At 37.2% G+C, this 20,062-nt stretch overlaps 1 protein-coding gene across 8 annotated transcripts in view; it reads right to left on the bottom strand.

The window, feature by feature from the left end:
* Positions 1 to 20,062, bottom strand: part of AK9 (adenylate kinase 9) — a 124,184-nt gene that overhangs the window by 71,105 nt on the left and 33,017 nt on the right. For all 8 annotated transcript variants that reach the window (XR_011497750.1, XR_011497751.1, XM_070496416.1 and 5 more), the window contains 8 exons: positions 18,545 to 18,640; positions 16,631 to 16,770; positions 16,370 to 16,550; positions 12,302 to 12,446; positions 7,853 to 7,966; positions 7,657 to 7,764; positions 5,774 to 5,881; positions 4,155 to 4,303 (listed from right to left, as the gene is read on the bottom strand). Coding sequence is in view for 6 of the 8 variants with exons in the window: in XM_070496416.1 (XP_070352517.1) it covers positions 4,155 to 4,303; positions 5,774 to 5,881; positions 7,657 to 7,764; positions 7,853 to 7,966; positions 12,302 to 12,446; positions 16,370 to 16,550; positions 16,631 to 16,770; positions 18,545 to 18,640 (1,041 nt within the window). In the remaining 2 variants the exon portion in view is untranslated. The remainder of the gene's footprint in view (positions 1 to 4,154; positions 4,304 to 5,773; positions 5,882 to 7,656; positions 7,765 to 7,852; positions 7,967 to 12,301; positions 12,447 to 16,369; positions 16,551 to 16,630; positions 16,771 to 18,544; positions 18,641 to 20,062) is intronic.

Genomic DNA, 20,062 nt, shown 5'->3' on the forward strand with positions numbered 1-20,062 from the left:
TTTAAAAATAAAGAATGGAAAGCAAAAGCCTTTATTAAATAAATGTAACAATCCTCTTTGCTATATGTTATTCAGTATTACAGAATTCAGATCCTCATTCAGAAGGCCTAGGGTAGGGCCAAAAGTCTGCATTTCTAACATGCTCCCAGATGACAATGGTCCACGGACCATACTTTGAGTAGCAAGGTCCTAGTCCAACTTCCCTTTTTTAGAGACAATACTCTTCACTCTCCTTTGATTTTCATCAGTGTGAGAGCTGAGAGGTACTGAGATGTCTACTAATAGCCAGAGGAAGGAACTGGGTCAAAACAAATCTTGCAGGTGATTAGAGAGTTCCGCTAAACTCTCCCTTACCTGCCACCCAATCACAATAGCTTCAACACAAGTATGGCAATTAGTAATGTGGACCTGTGAATACACCAAGTCTGAGGGTTTTAAACAAGTTTGTATGCCATCAGGTCATCACAGAATATTAGAAGTCAAAGGGGAAAAGATGTCAAGAGGACCACTATAACCCTCCAACCTATGCAGAATTTAAGGTTATCTGCTCTTTGAATTTCCAGCTAAATGAAGAGCCCTTTGGAAAAAAAAGAATCTTAAACACTTTGAAAGTTTAACATAAGATCATTGGGGGTGAGAGGGAGATAAAAAAAGCTATAAAGAAGAAATATAAGTGAAATAACTCAGACAGAGAAAGACAAATACTGTATGATGTCACTTATAGGTGGAATCTAAAAAAACAAACTCATAGAAACAGAGAACAGATTGGTGATTGCCAGAGGTGGGGGTGGAGGTGGGGGGAAATGAGTGAAGGTGGTCAAAAGGTACAAACTTCCAGTATAAGATAAGTCAGTCCCAGAGGCCTAATGTACAGCATGGTGACTATACTTAACAATACTCTATTGTATATTTGAAAGTTGCCAAGAGAGTAGATCCTAAAAGTTCTCACCACACAAAAAAAGTAACTATGTGAGGTGATGGATGTTAACTAAACTTATTTTGGTAATCATTTTGCAATATATACATATATCAAATCATTATGTTGTACACTCTAAACTCATACAACGTAATATGTCAATTATATCTCAATAAACTGGAAAAAATATAAATAGTTAATAAAAAATTTTACTGTCCAAGTTTCAGTCGAAGATATGAAAATTAAAACAACATCAATATATAATTTATACTTTCCCCAGCTCAGTCAATTTTTTGGAAAAAAAATTTAATGGCTTCATAGTATTTTATCAAATGAATAAATCTTAATTTGTTTAATCATCCTCTGACTGTTAAACATCTAAATAATTTATAATTTTATTATAACATAGTGATGATGTGATGAACATCTCTATATAAATCTTTGTCCAAATATATATTTCTTTAGGTTAGATTCTAGAAGAAGTGTTTTTGGGTCAAAGACAATAAAGAAATGAATATTTTAATGGCTTTTCATACACATTGACACATTACTTTCAAAACATCTACATCAATTTTTCACTCCTCCTATGTGACTACATCATTACAGCCTCACTAGTATGGGTTGCTATAAGTTTTAAAAAGTCTTTGCCAAGCCAGCCCTGATGGTCTAGTGGTTAAAGTTTGGGACTTTCAGCACTTGGGTGGCCCAGGTTTGTTTCCCGGTCATGGATCCACACCACTTGTCTGTCAGTAGCCATGTTGTGGCGGTGGCTCACATAGAAGAACTAGAATGACTTACAACTAGAATGTACAACCATGCACTGGGGCTTTGGAGAGGGGAAAAAAAAAGGAAGATTCCCAACAGATAGTAGCTCACAGCGAACCTTTCCCAGCAAATCAAAAAACAAAAAATCTTTGCCAAGTTGACAAGTGAGAAATTGTACCTCACTGTTTTAATTTTCATATTTTTATTGAAACTTGAAGATTAAAACTTTGCAATTAACCATTTGTATTTCTTCTTTGATAAAATAATCTGTTTACATCTTTTGCCTGCTTTTATATTTGGGTATTAGATTTTCCTTGATTTGTAAGAAATCATTATATTAAGGAATTAACATGTCATTTATTATAAATACTTTCCTCAGTTTGACTTTTGCTTTGAATTTTGATTTTCATGATTTTTTTAATAGAGAGGGAATCATTATTAAGTAGGCTCTCTATTGAGACGTTGTTTTGAGTTCCTCCACTGCTTTTGTGCTTAGAATACTCAATCATTCCAAGATCATTTCAACCTCGCTGCACTTTCTTCTAGTTTAAAAAAATGCTGTTTTTACATTTAACTACTTAATTTATATAGAATTTTTAAAATTTGGATATAAGTTGATAATCTAAATTTTTTTCTCCCCAATAGTTCATTTTATCAACACTACTAAGTAATCCTTCCTTTCCTTTTGGATTGTCACGTAAACTTTAGCATGCACGAAATTTTTGTCCATACTGAGGTCTGTTTCTGCGCCTTCTCTGTGGTTCTGTTGATTGTTGTTTGACTGTTAGGCTTAAGTACACTGTAGCATTACAACACATTTTACTAGCTGGTAGAGCAAGGCTCTCTCTATTATACTCTGCCAAACTCTTCCTACCTAGTCTCAACTTTTGGTTCTTCCAAATAAACTTCAGAGTTATTTTGTCAGTTTCTAAAATATATTGAGATTTTTATTAGAATTACATCAAATTTATACATTAATTTGAGAAAACCACCTTAATAAGATTTTGTCTTTACACATAAGAAATTTAGTTACTGACCTGCTACTTTTCAAAAATAGGTTTCCTACTCATAGAGATCATAACAACTGATGGCAGGTAAACAGCCATCTGCACAGGTCCCTGCTGTCTTGAGAAAGACAATCTGATAGGAGCTTTGATGTTAAAATCTCCTTACAATCCCAGATTTAAATTCCCCTACAATTCCAGAGTCACAGTTTACCATCTAGTGACACTACGTATATTCTTATATCAGAAGTGTTTTAGTAGCACTTCTTGTAGATTTGTATCCTCCAGAATAAACTCTGAAGAGAATGGAGAACATTTTCAGTGAAGGGCAAGGATGGGACTTCCACAGTGCTAAAGACGTCCCTCACCTGCCTGTCTCCTCTGGGATGCTCTATCTCACCTCCCAGGGAGAAATGCTAGCCCGACCTTCATGGAATTTCTACCTCTGGTGAGTTATCTGTTCACCACTTAGCACATAAGTTAACTACTGGATTGTACCTCAGCCTTCCCACCTGACCCATAGCTCTTTAAACAAAAGAACTGCGTTTAATTCACCTTCATATCCCTAGGACCTAGCACAGTTCAGGGCAAAGAGTAGGTGCTCAGAGTGTTTCTGAAGGAATACATTGAGGACAGAACAACCTGAAGAGAAGCAGAAGTTGAAAAGTCTGTGTGGGAAGCTCAGAGGGCGACAGCAACTCACCAGGGGTACAGCCAGCGGCTGGAGGGGCCCACCCAATGTGTTATAGAGTGGTCCTAGACTCTCACAGAATAATTTTTTTCGTCTCACTTAATTTTAAATTACATAATTTTCAAGTTACAGAGAAATATAGAAGTTCATTGAGAGTCCAAAACTGATTGGTTCTCTTTGACTTTTCTCTGAATGCTTACTCAAGGTTTCTGTAAAAACAGAGCCATATGGACATCTTGTTCTTTAGAAACGAAAGATACGCCTTCTGATTTGCTATAGGTAGGGCATAGTATCTGAGGATTTATTTTCCTCCTAAATTAGAAAATCACTTGTGTGTCCACTCATCTTCTCTACGAACATACGTTCAAGGTGGTTGGATGAAATTAATTAGCTATGGAGCAAAATTTATCTTCGTTTACAAGTAATTAGATTGTAGATAAAATGTCTAACTTTGGTATTGGCTTCATACACACCACCTTTTAACCAAGTGAACTGATTTAAAGACAATAAAAGTTGATGAAGAATCAACTTCAAGGCTACGAAACTATATTGCATAATTGTTGACAAGTGAACAGCTCTTTGAAGATTTACAAACAGCATAAGCAATTGTTCATTTCGGGTACGCTACACATAATGTTGACTATAAAATGTACATGAATTTGAAGGCTACAGATTACAGCACTTTCAAATGAGATTCTAAAATAATTATACATATACTAGAACATTTTCTCAGTTACTGTTAAATCAATGATAGAAACAGACAGCCTGGATCTCTTACTTCTTTGAGGACCTCCTCTAAGATTTCAGCATGTTTTTCATACGGCTGCTCGAAGTTCATATCCTTTGCCGTTTTCACAGTCTCCTCTATCATGGCGAGAACTTCTGGATGCTCTGCAGTCACCTCTTCCTGTAAGTCTTCTACTGAGTCTAAAGGAAAAGAAGTTAATAAACCAATGCCATGAATAATTTCAGTGAGCAATTCTATTTGCAATAGAACATAATTGTTAATACCTGAGCCAAGAAAGTACTATCTTTGTGTTACTGCAGCACATGCTAGAGGAAGGGGGAAATAGACTAGGGAGGAGATGTTAAGTCAGGAATCACAAAATACCAGAGCATTGGCTTAAAGCCAGTGCATCAGAATGAAAGTGAACAAAGCAAGAAGAAAGTTATGTAGAGCAGGAGTCAAAACCCAGCCGGCCAAGGAGAAGAGGCAGGGACCCGAGGATTCCAGGGGTCAAGCTAAAACACGAGCATCTAGGGAATGAGCCAGAAAACACGATGAACACTTCCAGTTACAAGCGTGAGACTACATGGGACAGTTAGAGGACAGGAGGTAGGCAAGTTGGAGGGGATGGAAGAAAGGGTGGCATAGGCTGGTTTTTCAAGTGTTAAACTTGATTCTTGACCTCACTGTGTACTGAAGGTCTCCTTGCATGGCTGAGTTGGCTCACAGGGTGCATCATGATGTAAATGTTCATCCACTCTAATGAGGCAGGAGATTGGCAGCACCACCTGACTTCTTTACCTCTGCCTTTCCAGTTGTGCTTCTTGAGCTGCAGCCCCAAGGCTCCATCCATCAGGGTCTCCTGCCACAGCCCAACTGATCCCAGCCCAGAAAAACCCGAAAGGGCTTTCCAAGAGCTGCTGCCTGTTGCTCTCCATACCGTGAAGTGAGAAGTCTGTTCTCAGGGATGGAGAGAGCCAGCGGTTCCTGGAGAGCCAGAGTGGAAGAGGCAAGAACCCACCATATTCCTGCAGTCTTGGGAAGGGTGCATGGTGAGGCAGAAATAGCCAGGCAAGGCCACTAAATGTGCTAGAAGCTGCTAGTTGTCCACCCAGTATCCATTCTCCTCTTCCTTAGTAACTGAACCCTGATTTTCTTGGGGTCAGAAATGTGCCCAGCTAGAAACACTGCATCTCCCAACTTCCCATATAGCTTGGATGGCCAATAGATAAGATGCAGGCAGAACTGTTTTGGTGAGTCTTCTTGTCATTTCTTTAAAGAGGGATAACTCAGCTGGATGGGGTGGCAGTTTTTGTCCTTTGCCTTTTCTTTCTTCCTGCTAGGCACACTGATATAATGGCTGGAGCACCAGCAGCTATCTTGTGAATTGCTATGGTAGCCACCTGCCAGGGATGGCAGAACAGAAAGACAGACCTCCTGTCTTCCCAATGTTCTTTTTCACCAAAATAATATATCACATGTTATTTTTTCTGTGTTCCTGCATGTCCAACTGTTCACAATAGAGTAGCCTTTAAGATACAGTAAGTTGGGTATTAATAATGTTTTTTTTTAAAAAAAAATCACGTTTCTCCTTCAAAATTCTAAAGGGATTATTTGTTATTTTTAGATCCACCATCCAAAAAAACCAAATAATCCAAACATTAATTCACCTGGTTTTGGATCCAACTTTAGATCTTGACTAGAGTCTTGAGGACTTCTTTTAAATATAGACACTTCACGGACTTCTTTTTCATCAGTAAATAAAACGTCGTTATCATCTAAAGAACAGTAATAGATTGTAGGTGATTCCCAAAAAAGATTGTGCTATGGGTCCCAGGGAGCCAGGACTCATGTTCCCAATGTTTTAAAAATTAAAATAACAACCATAATAATCAAACAGGTAAACATATCTATCAGCAGTAGAAAAAAGATCGTGACTTAATCTGTAACAAAACCAAGATCAACTCTTTTATACAATGCCAGTAAATGCAAATTGAAAAAACAGATCAAATTTTCCCTTCCTGACTTAACTGACAGCCTCCTGGCTCCAAGAGATAGAGGCTGTGCTTATCTGAGACACGGGGGTCAAGGAGGGTGCTTTCCCCAGGGCAGGCTGGCAGTGTTGGCATCCTCCAGCAGTGCGTAGAGCACTGATGCCTTCTTTACCTCGGACTTCCTCCCCCAAAGAGGAGAGAGGAGGAAGACCATAAGTAAGTTTCTGACAGTGCCCAGTTCAATTCCTACTAGGCTTGAAATAAACACTAGGCCAGCACATCTGTCTGGATCAGGAGGAGGAACCGAACAAAAAAAATCAGTTCTACATTATACAACACAGTAAAGTATAGATGATTTTAAAAACTAAATACAAAAAAGTCAGACCAATAAAAGAAAAAGAATATAAGTATATATTAAATCTCTGGCTGAGAGGAAGACTTTTTAAGCCTGAAAGTAAATGGAGGAAATCAACAAAGGGAAAATAATGATTTGACTATGAAAATATTAAAAATCCCTCTGCTTCAAAAACAGCAAGGTGTTTTAAAAGGCAAACCACCCAATTTGGAAAAAAATGTGGAAAACAAGTGACTAACATAGAAAGTTTATATAGAAACCATACAACTGATACAATGATTTAGAAAAATGGGCAACAGACAAAAACGGTCACCTCAGAAAAGAAGAAATATGAGTGACTAACTAATATGAAAATATGAAACTTCAGAAATAGTCAAATTAAAATTAAAATAATATTTCAAAAGAGAAAACACCGAGGAAATGATGACATATATTTTGTATATTACTGAGCAGAATATACTTTGGAACAACTATTATGCAAAGTCATTTGATTCTGTCTATAGCTTCCTACTCATTAAACTGTTGACACCACTGATGTCAACATGTGGACAAAACTTCATGTAAAAAGTCCATTATTTGTAGCATAAAAACAGTAGCAAAGAAATAAAGTCTGAAAAATAACAAGTTTCCAACAGAAAAAACGAGTTAAAACTATTATCTAAAAATAGGGAAATTGTACAGTAATTTAAAATGAGTGTTAGAATATTTCCTAATGAAACAATATAATCAAGTGGTACATTATAAATCAAAAAAGGTAAAAATAATTTACCTTGGAAGCTCTCAATTATGTTAAAATATGAATGGAAAATTTTTATAAGGGTAAATAACAATAAATGATAACATTTCACAGCTAAAACTCTAGGTTTATCATGCTCTGATTCCAACACATTAAAGGAAATAGAGAGCTTTTAAGAAAGAATTTATTATTGTATGATAATGATTGTATCATGTTTGGAAACATTCAAAAAATTGGGGGGTTTTCTAACCATATTAGGCTCCTGGTTTCTACATTTTCTTCTTCATTCTAGTAAACCTATCTCTGTTCTACAGCTGTTCAGTTTAAATCTGTAAGAGAGAAGCTAACTTTTTTCTCCTGAAGTTTCTAATTTTTGGAGTAATTTTAAGCTTCAATACAAACATGATAAAATATCAAATAAATGGAAATAAGATTCATAAGCATGGCATTAGCAGTTCATTTTGTTACCATCTTTATCAATTCTGGCAGCTTGATCATCAAGGACATTTTCTGATGTCGTTTTGGTTTCTTCATTGTCCTCTGAAAAGCCTTCTACTTGGGATTCATGAGCGAACGCTGTGGCAAAGAAATAATTTGCGTTATCAGCTAATCTGTTGATGTTAGGAAAGACTTGGCTAATAACATCAGCAATATATTTCTTTACCATCTTCACCAAGTGAAGAGCGGAAGTCTTCTAAGCTTTTATACTCATCAGTTGGGAACTTGTCATATTCCCGTCTTTCAAATTCTTTTTCAATTTCTCTCAAAGCTGACTGGGCTGAAAGACAGTAATTGGCTGTTAGCAAAAGGTAGTTGTGGATAGCGAGACAGGTCTAGTGATTAAATCCTCTGCTTTAAAGTCAGAGAGACTTGGGTGTGAGTTCCGACTCAGCGTGGCTGTGGAAAACACTAATCACCCTGTCTGGATTTCTACTGGGCGTAATGGGGATCATCAAACCAAGAGCACTGTCACAAGGATTAAATGCGACAATGTATGGAAACACTTAACTTAGAAAATGCTCGGCTCACAGGAAGCCTATTTCACGTTAGCTGCCATCTTCCGTATTATTATATATTTTTCTATATTAAAAACCTCCATACTCTTGGGCCATCCTGGTGGCGCAGCGGTTAAGTTCGCACGTTCCGCTTTGGTGGCCCAGGGTTCGCCGGTTCCGATCCCAGGGGTGGACGTGGCACCGCTTGGTAAGCCATGCTGTGGCAGGCGTCCACATATAAAGTAGAGGGAGATGGGCACAGATGTTAGCTCAGGATCAGTCTTACTCAGCAAAAAGAGGAGGATGGGCAGCGGATGTTAGCTCAGGGCTAATCTTCCTCAAAAAAAAAAAAAAAAAGAAAAGAAAAGAAAAGAAAAAACCTCCATGTTCTCTACCAACAAATTTACCTTGAAAAAATATTGGAATAAAATTCACTACCCAAAGAATTTCGATGTTTTAAATTTTGAGAAGGGTTAGCTGCATTAGTGAATTTGATAAAGAAAAGAAAAAGCTTTTAAGTTTGCAGCGTATGAGGGAGAGCATCTATTTCTATATTCTGGTGTGAGTAGGTGATTTGTGGACAGTTTTAAAATCTATGATTTCATGCCATAATTTGGTATGAAAGGCATCACTCTAGACTCCAGGAAACATTACAGATCATTGTTCTTCTTCCAGAAGCCCGGCTAGCTCCCTTTCTTGATCCAGGTTTCAGCTAAATGTCCCCTCTTCAGAGAGGTCACCCTCACACTCCAGCACCCCGACCCCCATCACTGACAGCCCCATTACTGGGTTATATTTCTGTCTGCTCACTTGCTTTTTTTGCCCATCTCCCATCTGTTAAAATGTAACTACCACGAGGGCAGGAGCTTCATGCATCTTGTTTTCCTCTGGAGCCCAGGGCCTAGAATCATGTTTAATGCAAAGTAGATGCTCAAGGTTTTGCTGAATGAATTAATGAATTCATTTTGTTCAGCCTTAAATAGGTTGAGTAACAAGCCATCTTAGTAGTCTGGGTCAATATTTCTCAAACTTTAGTTTGTGAGTTGTTTATGAGTTTTTTTTTAATTTGGGATTTTTTTGAAGGCAATATACTAAAAATATAAATTCAATCTGGATCATCGTTGGATGGCATACAATTTCAATGCTGGTCTTTTTTTGGTTGTTTCTATAATCCGTTGGGCACCACGTTGGACTCTGTTACGTGTTTATATGCTAATAAGAAAGAAGGGAGGCAGATTTATTAGGCAAATAATGTGTGCTTGCCTAGCAAAAGCTCAACATTGCCATGTAGGAAGAGATAATTTCCTTGTTATTTAAATAGTTTCAAGCATAGAAAATGATGGGAAGCTTCCTAATTTACATAAAAACTTACATTATAGCAAAATCTGACAAATAGAGCACAAAAAAGAAAACTATAAACCACTTACACTTAAAAGTGTAGAAAAAATTCTAGATAACCACAAGAAAAAATATGTTATAAGAATAATACATCACGACCAAGTAAGGTATATTTCACAACTACAAGAATGGTTTAAAGTTGGAAGTTATACCTTAGTATAATTGATCAAATCAGTAGGTCAAAGGATTAAAAACTTTATAATCATCTTGATAGATGCTGAGAAGGCATTTAATGGTGTTCAACATATATTCCAGATAAAAATACTGAGTAACCTTATGGAGAAACATTGGCAAGAATCCATTTAAAAAGGCCCACTACCATTGCCACTATTTAACATCATCCTAGAACTGCTACCCACATAATTAGTCAAGAAAGGAGATAAGCATATATAATGGGAAAAGAAGAATCGAAACTATACTTCTTTTCAAATGATATGATTGGTTATCTGCAAAACTTAAGGGATTCAACTAAAAATCTATCAGAACTGGAAAGCAAGTTTAATAAGGTGGACAGTTACAAACAAAAACATAAAAATCACACACCTTTCCAATATACTGGTAATAACTACCTGGAAAATATAATAGAAAAATGATCCCAATCAATAGTAACAAAATGACAAAGTATCTAGGAATAAAAGTACAGACAATGCATGAAGATAGTTATAAAATGTTAGGAAGGGTACAAATATTATACCAAAAGGTGGAGATTTTATCTGTCTGCATGAGAAAATTTAATAAAGATGTGAATTCTCCTCAAGTTATTATATATATTTTTTATTGGCACCTGAGCTAATAACTGTTGCCAATATATTTTTTTCTTCTTCTTCTCCCCAAAGCTCCCCAGTACATCATTGTATATTCTAGTTACATGTCCTTCTAGTTGTGGCATGTGGGATGCCGCCTCAGCATGGCCTGATGAGTGGTGCCATGTCTGTGCCTGGGGTCCGAACCAGCGAAACCCTGGGCCAGGGAAGCAGAGTGCGCACACTTAACCACTCGGCCAAGGGACCGGCCCTGCATCATGAAGCTTTAATAATCACTGTTTGTATTAAAGGCTATAAGAGAAAGATCAATAGAATAGAAAGTGCAGAAGTTTCCACACACACACATGCAAACTTAATATGAAGATAAAGAAGGCATTCCAAATCTCCAGTAAAGTTACGGAAAATTTAGTAAACGTTATTTGTAAAATTGGCTCACCATTTGGGAAAAATAAATTTAGATCCCCGTCCAACACACAATTTATTACAAAAATAGCATATTAATTAGAAAGAAGCATTATTTTAAGATGAGAGAATACAATTTTGCATGTACCATAGGATCACAAGCATTACAAATATGAATAGGAAAAAGAGAGGGGTGGAGAATGCATCAAGTTCTTAACAGGGGACATCTCTGGGGACTAAGTATGAGGGCATTTTTTTCCATCTGCTTTTTCCAGTTTTCCGTGATCACTTGCGAGACAGATGATAACAGTACAGACATTGATTTGAATCCCAATCACTTGCTGGCTGTCAACTATGGGCGAGTTTCATAACCCCCCTGAGCCTTAGTTTCGTCATCTACTAAAAGTGGAGATAAAAATACCTACTTCATAGGACTGTTATGAGGATTTAGCATAGCCTCAATATATAGTAAATGTCCAATGAATATTAATCTACTATTACTTTTGTAATGAGAAAACTTTATTAGGAAAAGACTATTTGGAATTGAGGCAGTGATATCTATATTAGGGGACAGCATCACTGTGGCTTCTGAGAAATCCAAACCGCGGTGGCTGAATCTAGTCTAAAATAGTTGGAGCTAATCTCAAATTTTGGGTCTAGATCTTTAATGCAAGAAAGATCGCATGTAGTGTATGGGAAGTGCTGCATTGAGGGCATTCCCGAAAGAGGAGATGTTTAGATTAAGCTGCTTTTACATGTTCTAATGTGACTGGTTACAAAAGTGCCAGCTATAGATATAAATTCTACCAAAACCAATCAATACATTTCAAAAGCAGTCATGAACTGAGAACTCTCATTTTTCCTGCAGAAACAGAGAAAACAACCCCCAAACCCTTGTGCTTATTCTAAAATAATGTGATAAGGAAGAGGCAGAATGGCCAGAGGAAAGAACACCAGGACTTTGGAAAGGAGGGTTCAAGCCTCAGCTACTAGCTGGGCGAGTTTCAGGAAATCATTTGACCCCCGTGTGCCTCAGTTTCCTCATTTGTAAAGTTAGAGAATTGTGTGAACTGATCACTAAAGCTTCTTCCAGTTCCACTGTTTTGTGACTTTTTGAGTTCACAATTAATATTTTCCCAATAGAAAAATTTAATTTACAGTTGGGGCTGACATCCAAGCCTAAAACAACAACAGGAACGATGGCAGCAACAGCCAACTGCACAAGAGTTAGGCAGAGTGGTGTTGTCGTAATTGGCGTAGATAAAGATATAATTCAGCTCAGTCTCCGGCCCGGAAGCAGACCTATGAAAGTTAAGAAATCCAAATTTGGAAGTTCTTTCTGATGCCTTTCCTCAGAAGTCTAGAATTGAAATCTTTTTCTCTGTTTATGAATCAGGTTCACGTATATTCATTCCTTCAACCATTTATTAAGAGGCTACAATGTGTAAAGATGCCAGGGAAATCAAGACAAGCAAACTGAGTCCTTGCCCTCGGGGAGGGAGGCCTAAGTGTTGATTTAACCTTAAAACAGACATTAAAAAAAAGGTGGTTCACCTTGTCTTTTAGCTTGTAGTTCTGTGAGAAGCCGTTCTTTCACAGTTTTGATAGCTGCTTCAGTGATCTCAGCTATAGTATTTCTCACTAACGTTTCAAGGGCTTTATCAAAACGTGGTTGAACAATCTTGGCGTAGTCAACTACCTGCAAAGAATATTTGAGAAAAACCAACATAACTACAAGTTACTGCAAATATGAAACACATTGTTCATCTCTCTCTATTTATATCAATTTCTATACTTATCTATCTCAAAAACATTAATGCTGTTTGACGTATGTTATGTTCAGAATTCATTGATTTTTGAGTACTTGCTTTCATAGAAATTCAGTCATATTTTTCATGTACGATTATTTATTTATATATGTATCTATCCTGTAATATATAGATTCAAGTTGCACATATATATATTTTTTAAAGATTTTATTTTTTTCCTTTTTCTCCACAAAGCCCCCCAGTACATAGTTGTATGTTCTTCGTTGTGGGTCCTTCTAGTTGTGGCATGTGGGATGCTGCCTCAGCGTGGTTTGATGAGCAGTGCCATGTCCGCGCCCAGGATTCGAACAATGAAACTCTGGGCCGCCTGCAGCAGAGCGTGCGAACTTAACCACTTGGCCATGGGGCCAGCCCTGCACATATATTTTTAAAATCAACTTTGTATGTATAATTTACATACAATAAAGGCATCCATTTTAAGTACACAGTGTGAAGAGTTTTTGCAAATACATACATATGACAACAACCACAATCAAGATGTAGAACATTTATGTCACCCCAAAAGTTCCCTCATACTCCTTTATAATCAATTCCTGCCCTTGGCAATCACTTTCTGGCACTATAGCTCAGTTTTGCCTTTCTTAGCATTTCATATAAATGGAACCATACAGTGTGTAACCTTTTCCAAACTTTTTCCCCTTAGCATGTTTTTGAGATTCATCAGTGTAATTATATATATCAGTAATTTGTTCATTTTTATTGTTGAGTAGTATTCCATTGTAGAAATATACCACAGTTTTTTACTCATTCATCTATTGATAAACATTGAGCTGTTTCCAGTTTTCGGCTATTATACATAAAGCAGCAGTGGACATTTGTAAGGAATTCTTTTCATGGACATATGTCTTCATTTCTCTTGGATAAACACTTAGGAAGGGAATTACTGGTTCATATGGTAAGTGTATATTTGACTTTATAATAAATCATCAAACTGTTTCCAAAGTGGTTGAACTATTTTACATTCCTACCAGCAATCTATGAAAATTGCAGTTACTCCACATCCTCACCAACAATTGGTTTTGTGAATCTTCTAAATTTTAGCCATTCTAGTGGACATGCAAAATTATCTAATTGTAGCTGAGATTTACATTTCCCTAATCACTAATAATTTTGAGTTTCTTTTTATGTGCTTATTGGTCATTCACTTACCTCCTGTTTTTAAGCGTATGTTCAACTTTTGCCTATTTAAAAAATTGGATTAAAATTCTATATACATTCTGAATATAAGGTCTTTGTCAGGTAGACAATATACTGCATACTGAATTCTTGGATGTTAGAAATAGATTTCTATTTGCCTTTTAAGTTTAAATAATATTTCCGTATCTCCAGACTCATTTTGATTTTCCTTCAGTATGCTTATATTACTTTATTCCATGCCAATAAATATATATCTACACCATCATTTTTTAGTGGATGCACAGAATTGTAGTTGAATGTATTATAACGTATTTAACGAAAATACCAATAATATATATTTAGGTATACATGTTTTTGTAGTACAAATAGGCTATAATGAATACATATGATGAATACAGTTATGTATACATCTTTGATAGTTTCTTTAGGAAAAAAATCCATAAAATAGAATTGACACTTCAAATGATATGCATGGATTTTATACATATTTCCAATTGCCATCCCTAATGGCTATATTCTTACGAGTAGTGTATGAGAATGTACTTTTCTCTATCCTAGCCACACATCAATATTGTGTGTTAATAGTGATCTTTAACTCTGACAGTGAGATTGGCATGACATATCTCGGTTTTTTGGGCATATTCCTTTTCTCATGTTTAATGGCTATTTGTATCTATTATTTTGTGAAGTGCCTGTTTGCTATTTTTTTTCATTGGGGCTTCATCTGCATATCGATCTGTAAGAACTCTTTATATGTTTAAAATTAGAATTTCTCTGTCTGACAAATACTGTGATGGTTTTAAAACATGTCCCCAAATCCTTTAATGCTCCTTCTTTCAGAAGGTGGCGCCTAAATCCCCTTCTATTTAGTGTAGGCAGGACTTAGTGATTTGTTTTAAATGAACAATATGGTGAATTTTTCATTAAAAAAATGAAATGACAAATCATAGAGTGGTAGAAAAATATTCATAATGCTTATAATAAAAAATTGTATATGGATAATATAAGGAACTTGTACCAATAATATGCAAAGAAATTAAAAAATGGACAAGAGACTTGAACAAACACTTCAAAAAGAGACTATCTGAATGGCCAGGAAGCATATGAAAAAATGTAACCTCATCAGCCATTGGGGAAAAGCAAATTAAAAAAACAGTGAGATACACCCACCAGGACAGCTAAAATTGGAAAGACTGACCATAATAAAAGTTGGCAGGAATATGGAAAAACAGAACTCTCACAAACTGCTGATAGGATTGTAAATTGGTAGAATTAGTTTGGAAAACAGTTTGGCGTTATTTATGTAAGTTGAATGTATGCATACCCTATGTCCCAGAAATTTTACTCCTAAAGGTACCTCCAAGATATATAAAGATATGCATGTGTGCACCAGGAGACATGCACAAGAATATTTACAGCAATATTATTCATAATTACCCCAAACTAGAACAACCCAAGGTTTATTAACCCTCAAATGGATAAATAAATTATAATATAATTCAATCACTAGAATATAATAAAACAATAAAAATGAATAAACTATAGCTATAGGCAATAGCATGGATAAATATCACAATCATGATGTTAAGTTGAAAGAAGCAAGGCACAAAGGACATAAATTGTCTAAGTCCATAAAAAAAAACCATGCAAAACTAACCTATAGTACTTGGATGTACACTTACATGGTAAAACCATAAAAGAAAAGTACAGAAGTGAAGACCACAAAGTCCAGGGCAGTGGTTCCTTCGTGGAAGGAGTAAGAAGACTGGTATTGGGAAGAGGCATGAGGGAGCTTCTGGGGTGCTGGCAACATTCCATATTTGACCTGGGTCGTGGTTATATGGGGGTTTGTTTTCTCCTGATTCAGCGAGTTTCACTTTTCTATATGTTAGTCATATTTTTCAAGAAAAAAGTTAAAAGCAAAGAGAAAATGTGACCCCTGTGATTAAAAGAATTCAACAGCACTTGGAATAAATTCACACTCCTCCCCAGGACCTGCATTGCTCTGACTACATCCTCAACCATCTTCATCTTGAGCCATTTGTCCTTTCACACTATACGCTCCAGCCACGCTGGCCTTCATGCAATTCCTCTACATTCCAATCCCTCATCCCATCCTTTGGCTCTGTCTTCAAATTACATCCCAAATCTGTCTGCTTCTTACCACCTCTACTGCTATCACTCTGCTCCAAGGTAAAAATAATTTCTCTTCACTTACTGAGGGTGGGGAACAGGCTCACTGTGGGGAGAGGGCAAGGAATTGACAGGCTAGGGTGTTGGGACGGTCATCTTTGCAGATACCGAAATCACCAAGAATTATGATGGGAGTGAGTATGTGGAGAGAAGGACAGTGGGCCAGGAGGGATGCAGCCCAGGGAACAGGAGATGAGTGGAAGCAAGAAAGGCAGTAGGTGGCATGGTCTGCATGAAAGGGTCTGCCGTCAAATCTGGAGGCTTTGGGGAAGCAGGGAGGGGCTATGGTGTGGAAGCTGCAGTAAACAGCAAGGAGGATGCCTTCTCCCACTGGACCAATTACCCAATGGACAGTGTGAAATTAAGAAAACCGAGTACAAATCCTGCAAATCCTAAAATCCTACAAATTATAATCAAGTATAGATAGGTAGAAAGATAGCTAGCTAGCTAGATAAATAATTACCTTTCCTTTGTAACTTTCTGCCAGCAAATTGCTAAGTGTTGTTTTCCCTGAAGATGGCGGACCAAAGATGGAGACTTTAAATGGTGGTGCTGGCATAGGTGGAAGGAGATAGGGACGCGGGTTCAACAAAAATGTTTTTAATGCTTCTTCTGATGAAAGACAGTATATTTTACCTAGAAAACTTAAAATACGCCATAATCATAAACAACTGAAAAGAGGCATGGGCAGGTTTGAAAGTTAAGTTCTGAAAATCTTACCTACCTCACAGAACAATCTGCCAATCCTAGAGCAATGTTACCTTCTTTTAACATCACGGGACATGTCTGTCCCCACCTGCTCCTCTGCCATCTATATCTTGGTGCAACAAGTTTATAAGATGCAAGAGTACGGAGCAGTTCATCCTGTAAATAATAAAGGCTACATTAAAAATGTGGGCATAAATTTTGCTGAAATTAACAGTATCAAGTATTTCATATCTTATTTAGTAGTGCTTTACCATTTAAGAAATTATTTAGAAAGTAAATTTTGGCTTTTCCTTAATTGCAACCATTCTGCACTTGTCCAAAACTTAATAAGGCAAATAAATTTCATTTCTGTTATAAGACTATGTTTATATTGTACTGGGCATTTTCTATTAGAAGGTAGAATGAGCGTAAGGTAAATAGAGTGTTTTTTCTTTTTAAAGGATTGGACAAGATGCTCTCTTTTCTTTCTTTCCTTTTTTTTTTTAAGGGATTGGACAAGATACTTTCTTTTTATTTTTCTTCCTTTTTTTTTGGTGAGGGAGATTGGCCCTGAGAAACATCTGTTGCCAATCTTCCTCTTTTTTTTTCCTCCCCAAAGCCCCAGTACATAGTTGTATATCCTAGTTGTAAGTCTTTCTAGTTCTTCTGTGTGGGATGCCTCCACAGCATGGTTTAATGAGCGATGTATAGGTCTGTGCCCAGGATCCAAACTGGTGAACTCTGGGCTGCTGAAGCAGAGTGCAGGAACTTAACTACTCAGTCATGGGCTGAGCCCCAAGTATCTTCTATTACCTGTTTCAGAAAACAATGTCATTTTTAAGACATTGGTCTTAAAAGGATCTTTTCGAATGTCACGTCTGCTCGGACAAGGGAAACAAAAGAAAAAATAAACACGTGGGACTTCATCAGACTAAAGAGCTTCTGCAAGGCAAAGGACACCAGGGTCAAAACAAAAAGACAACCCACCAATTGGGAGAAAATATTTGCAAATCATATAGCTGACAAGCAGTTAATCTCCATAATATATAAGGAAATCACACAACTGAACAACAAAAAACAAACAACTCGATGAAAAAATGGGCAGAGGACATGAACAGACATTTCTCCAAAGAAGAGATACAGATGGCCAATAGGCACATGAAAAGATCTTCAACATCACTAATTATTAGGGAAATGCAAGTCAAAACTACAGTGGGATATCGCCTTATACCTGTCAGAATGGCTATAATCACCAAGACAAAAAATAACAAATGTTGGAGAGGTTGTAGAGAAAAGAGAGCCTCCATACACTGCTGGTGGGAATGCAAACTGGTGCAGCCACTATGGAAAACGGTATGGAGATTTCTCAAAAAATAGAAATACCATATGATCTAGCTATCCCACTACTGGATATTTATCCAAAGAACTCAAAATCAACAATACAAAGAGACTTATGTACCCCTATGTTCACCACAGCACTATTCACAATAGCCAAGAGGTGGAAGCAACCCAAGTGCCCATCGACTGATGATTGGACAAAGAAGATGTGGTATATATACACAATGGAATACTACTCAGCCAAAAAAAATGACAAAATCGTCCCATTCACAACAACATGAATGGACCTTGAGGGTACTATGTTAAGTGAAATAAGCCAGACAGAGAAAGACAAACACCGTATGATTTCACTTATATATGGAAGATAAACACACAGACAAAGAAAACAGCTGAGTGGTTACCAGGGAGGTGAGCACAAAGGGTGAAGGGGTGCACTTATATGGTGACTGACAAATAATAACGTACAACTGAAATTTAACAATGTTGTAAATTATTATGATCTCAATTAAAAAAAAAAGGTATCCTGCAACTTGTTTTAAACCTTGAAAGGATATAGATTAAGGTTACAACATAAAGCGAAAGGTAGACTTTCAAACGGTTCAAAATAACTTACATTTTCCATTACATCATTTTCTTCCTCTGAACTCTGAAGTTTAGTTAAAACAGCTGCTCTTCTTAGGTTCAGATATTTAAGTCGATCCATAACTGCCTAAATTTAAAGAACAAGTCTTTAAATACATTGGCATTTAAATACCTCAAATATTCTGAAAGTGATGAGTTCATGAGTAGAATACTTCCTTGCCTCTTCCTAGCTTCTGGTGGTTTGCTGGCAAACTGTGCCGTTCCTTGGCTTCTAGATGCTTCACTCCACTCTCTGCCTTTGTTGTCACATGGCCATCTTCTCCCTGTATGTCTAAGTCTCTTCTCTCATAAGGATACCGGCCATATTGGATAGGACCCACCCTAATTCAGTACGACTTCATCTTAACTTGAATATATTTGAAAAGATCCTATGTCCCACTAAGGTCACATTGATAGGTATTGGAGGTTAGGACCTCAACATATTTTTGGGGGGGGACACAATTCGACCCATAATACTCTGCCCTCTGGTCCCCAAATATTCATGTCCTTAGAGGTCTAGCTCTATGGGACCTCCTCAGGCAGAGGGAAGACAGCCATGTGAAGATGAAGGCAGATATTGGAATTTTGCTGCTACAAGCTGAGGGACGCCTGGGGCTACCAGAAGTTGGAAAAGACAAGAATGGATCCTCCCCTGGAGGCTTTGGAGAGAGCATGTCCCTGTCAACACCTTGATTTTGGACTTCTAGCCTCTAGAACTATAAAAGAACAAATTTCTATCATTTTAAACCACCTAATTTGTGGTAATTTGTTATGGCAGCACTAAGAACCTAATACAGAGTCTATACAGAAGAACATGAAACATAGAATCTGAGATGAAAGATGATGAGCTAGACAAGGTTCTGGTGGTATATGATAGTCCATGGTAAATTACATTATATGTTCACAATTCATCCTCCCCTCTCTTCCCTCGTTAATTCCCTAGTTCATGTTGGGTGGAGTACACTTCCCTGTCCTATTGATATTGAGCTTCTTCATATAACCTGTTTTGGCCAGTGGAATATGGGCAGAAGTGCCAGGGTGTCAATGGCAACTGAGGCCTTAACAGGCTTGGCAAGTTTCAGCCAGGCCTGTTGGAGCTTCTGCCCTGTATCTTGAGGAAAGTGTGCCCTATGTCATAAAAACTGGTCAAATTCTGGATATATTTTGAAGGAGAAGCCTGCTGCGCATGCTGAAGGATTGGATGTGGGAGGTAAGAAAAAGAAAAGAGCAGCTTGAAGGTTGGATCTGACACGTACTGAGAGGAGAAAACTGTGGGAGGAGTGGATTTGGGGTGGGGGAATGGTGATGGTGGATCAGGAGTCTTATCTTGCACACACAGTTGAAATGATTATCAGACATCCAATTGGATATATTGAGTAGCAGTTGATTACACAAGTGTGGAATTCAGGGGAAAGGTCTAGGATAGTAATAGGAATTTAAGAGTTGCCAATGTTTTGAAGGTATTTTAAGCCATTGGACTAGACGAAGTCTTTCAAGCAGTGAGGGTAGA

This window comes from Equus asinus, chromosome 24, assembly GCF_041296235.1.
Source record: "Equus asinus isolate D_3611 breed Donkey chromosome 24, EquAss-T2T_v2, whole genome shotgun sequence".
Taxonomy (NCBI): domain Eukaryota; kingdom Metazoa; phylum Chordata; class Mammalia; order Perissodactyla; family Equidae; genus Equus; species Equus asinus.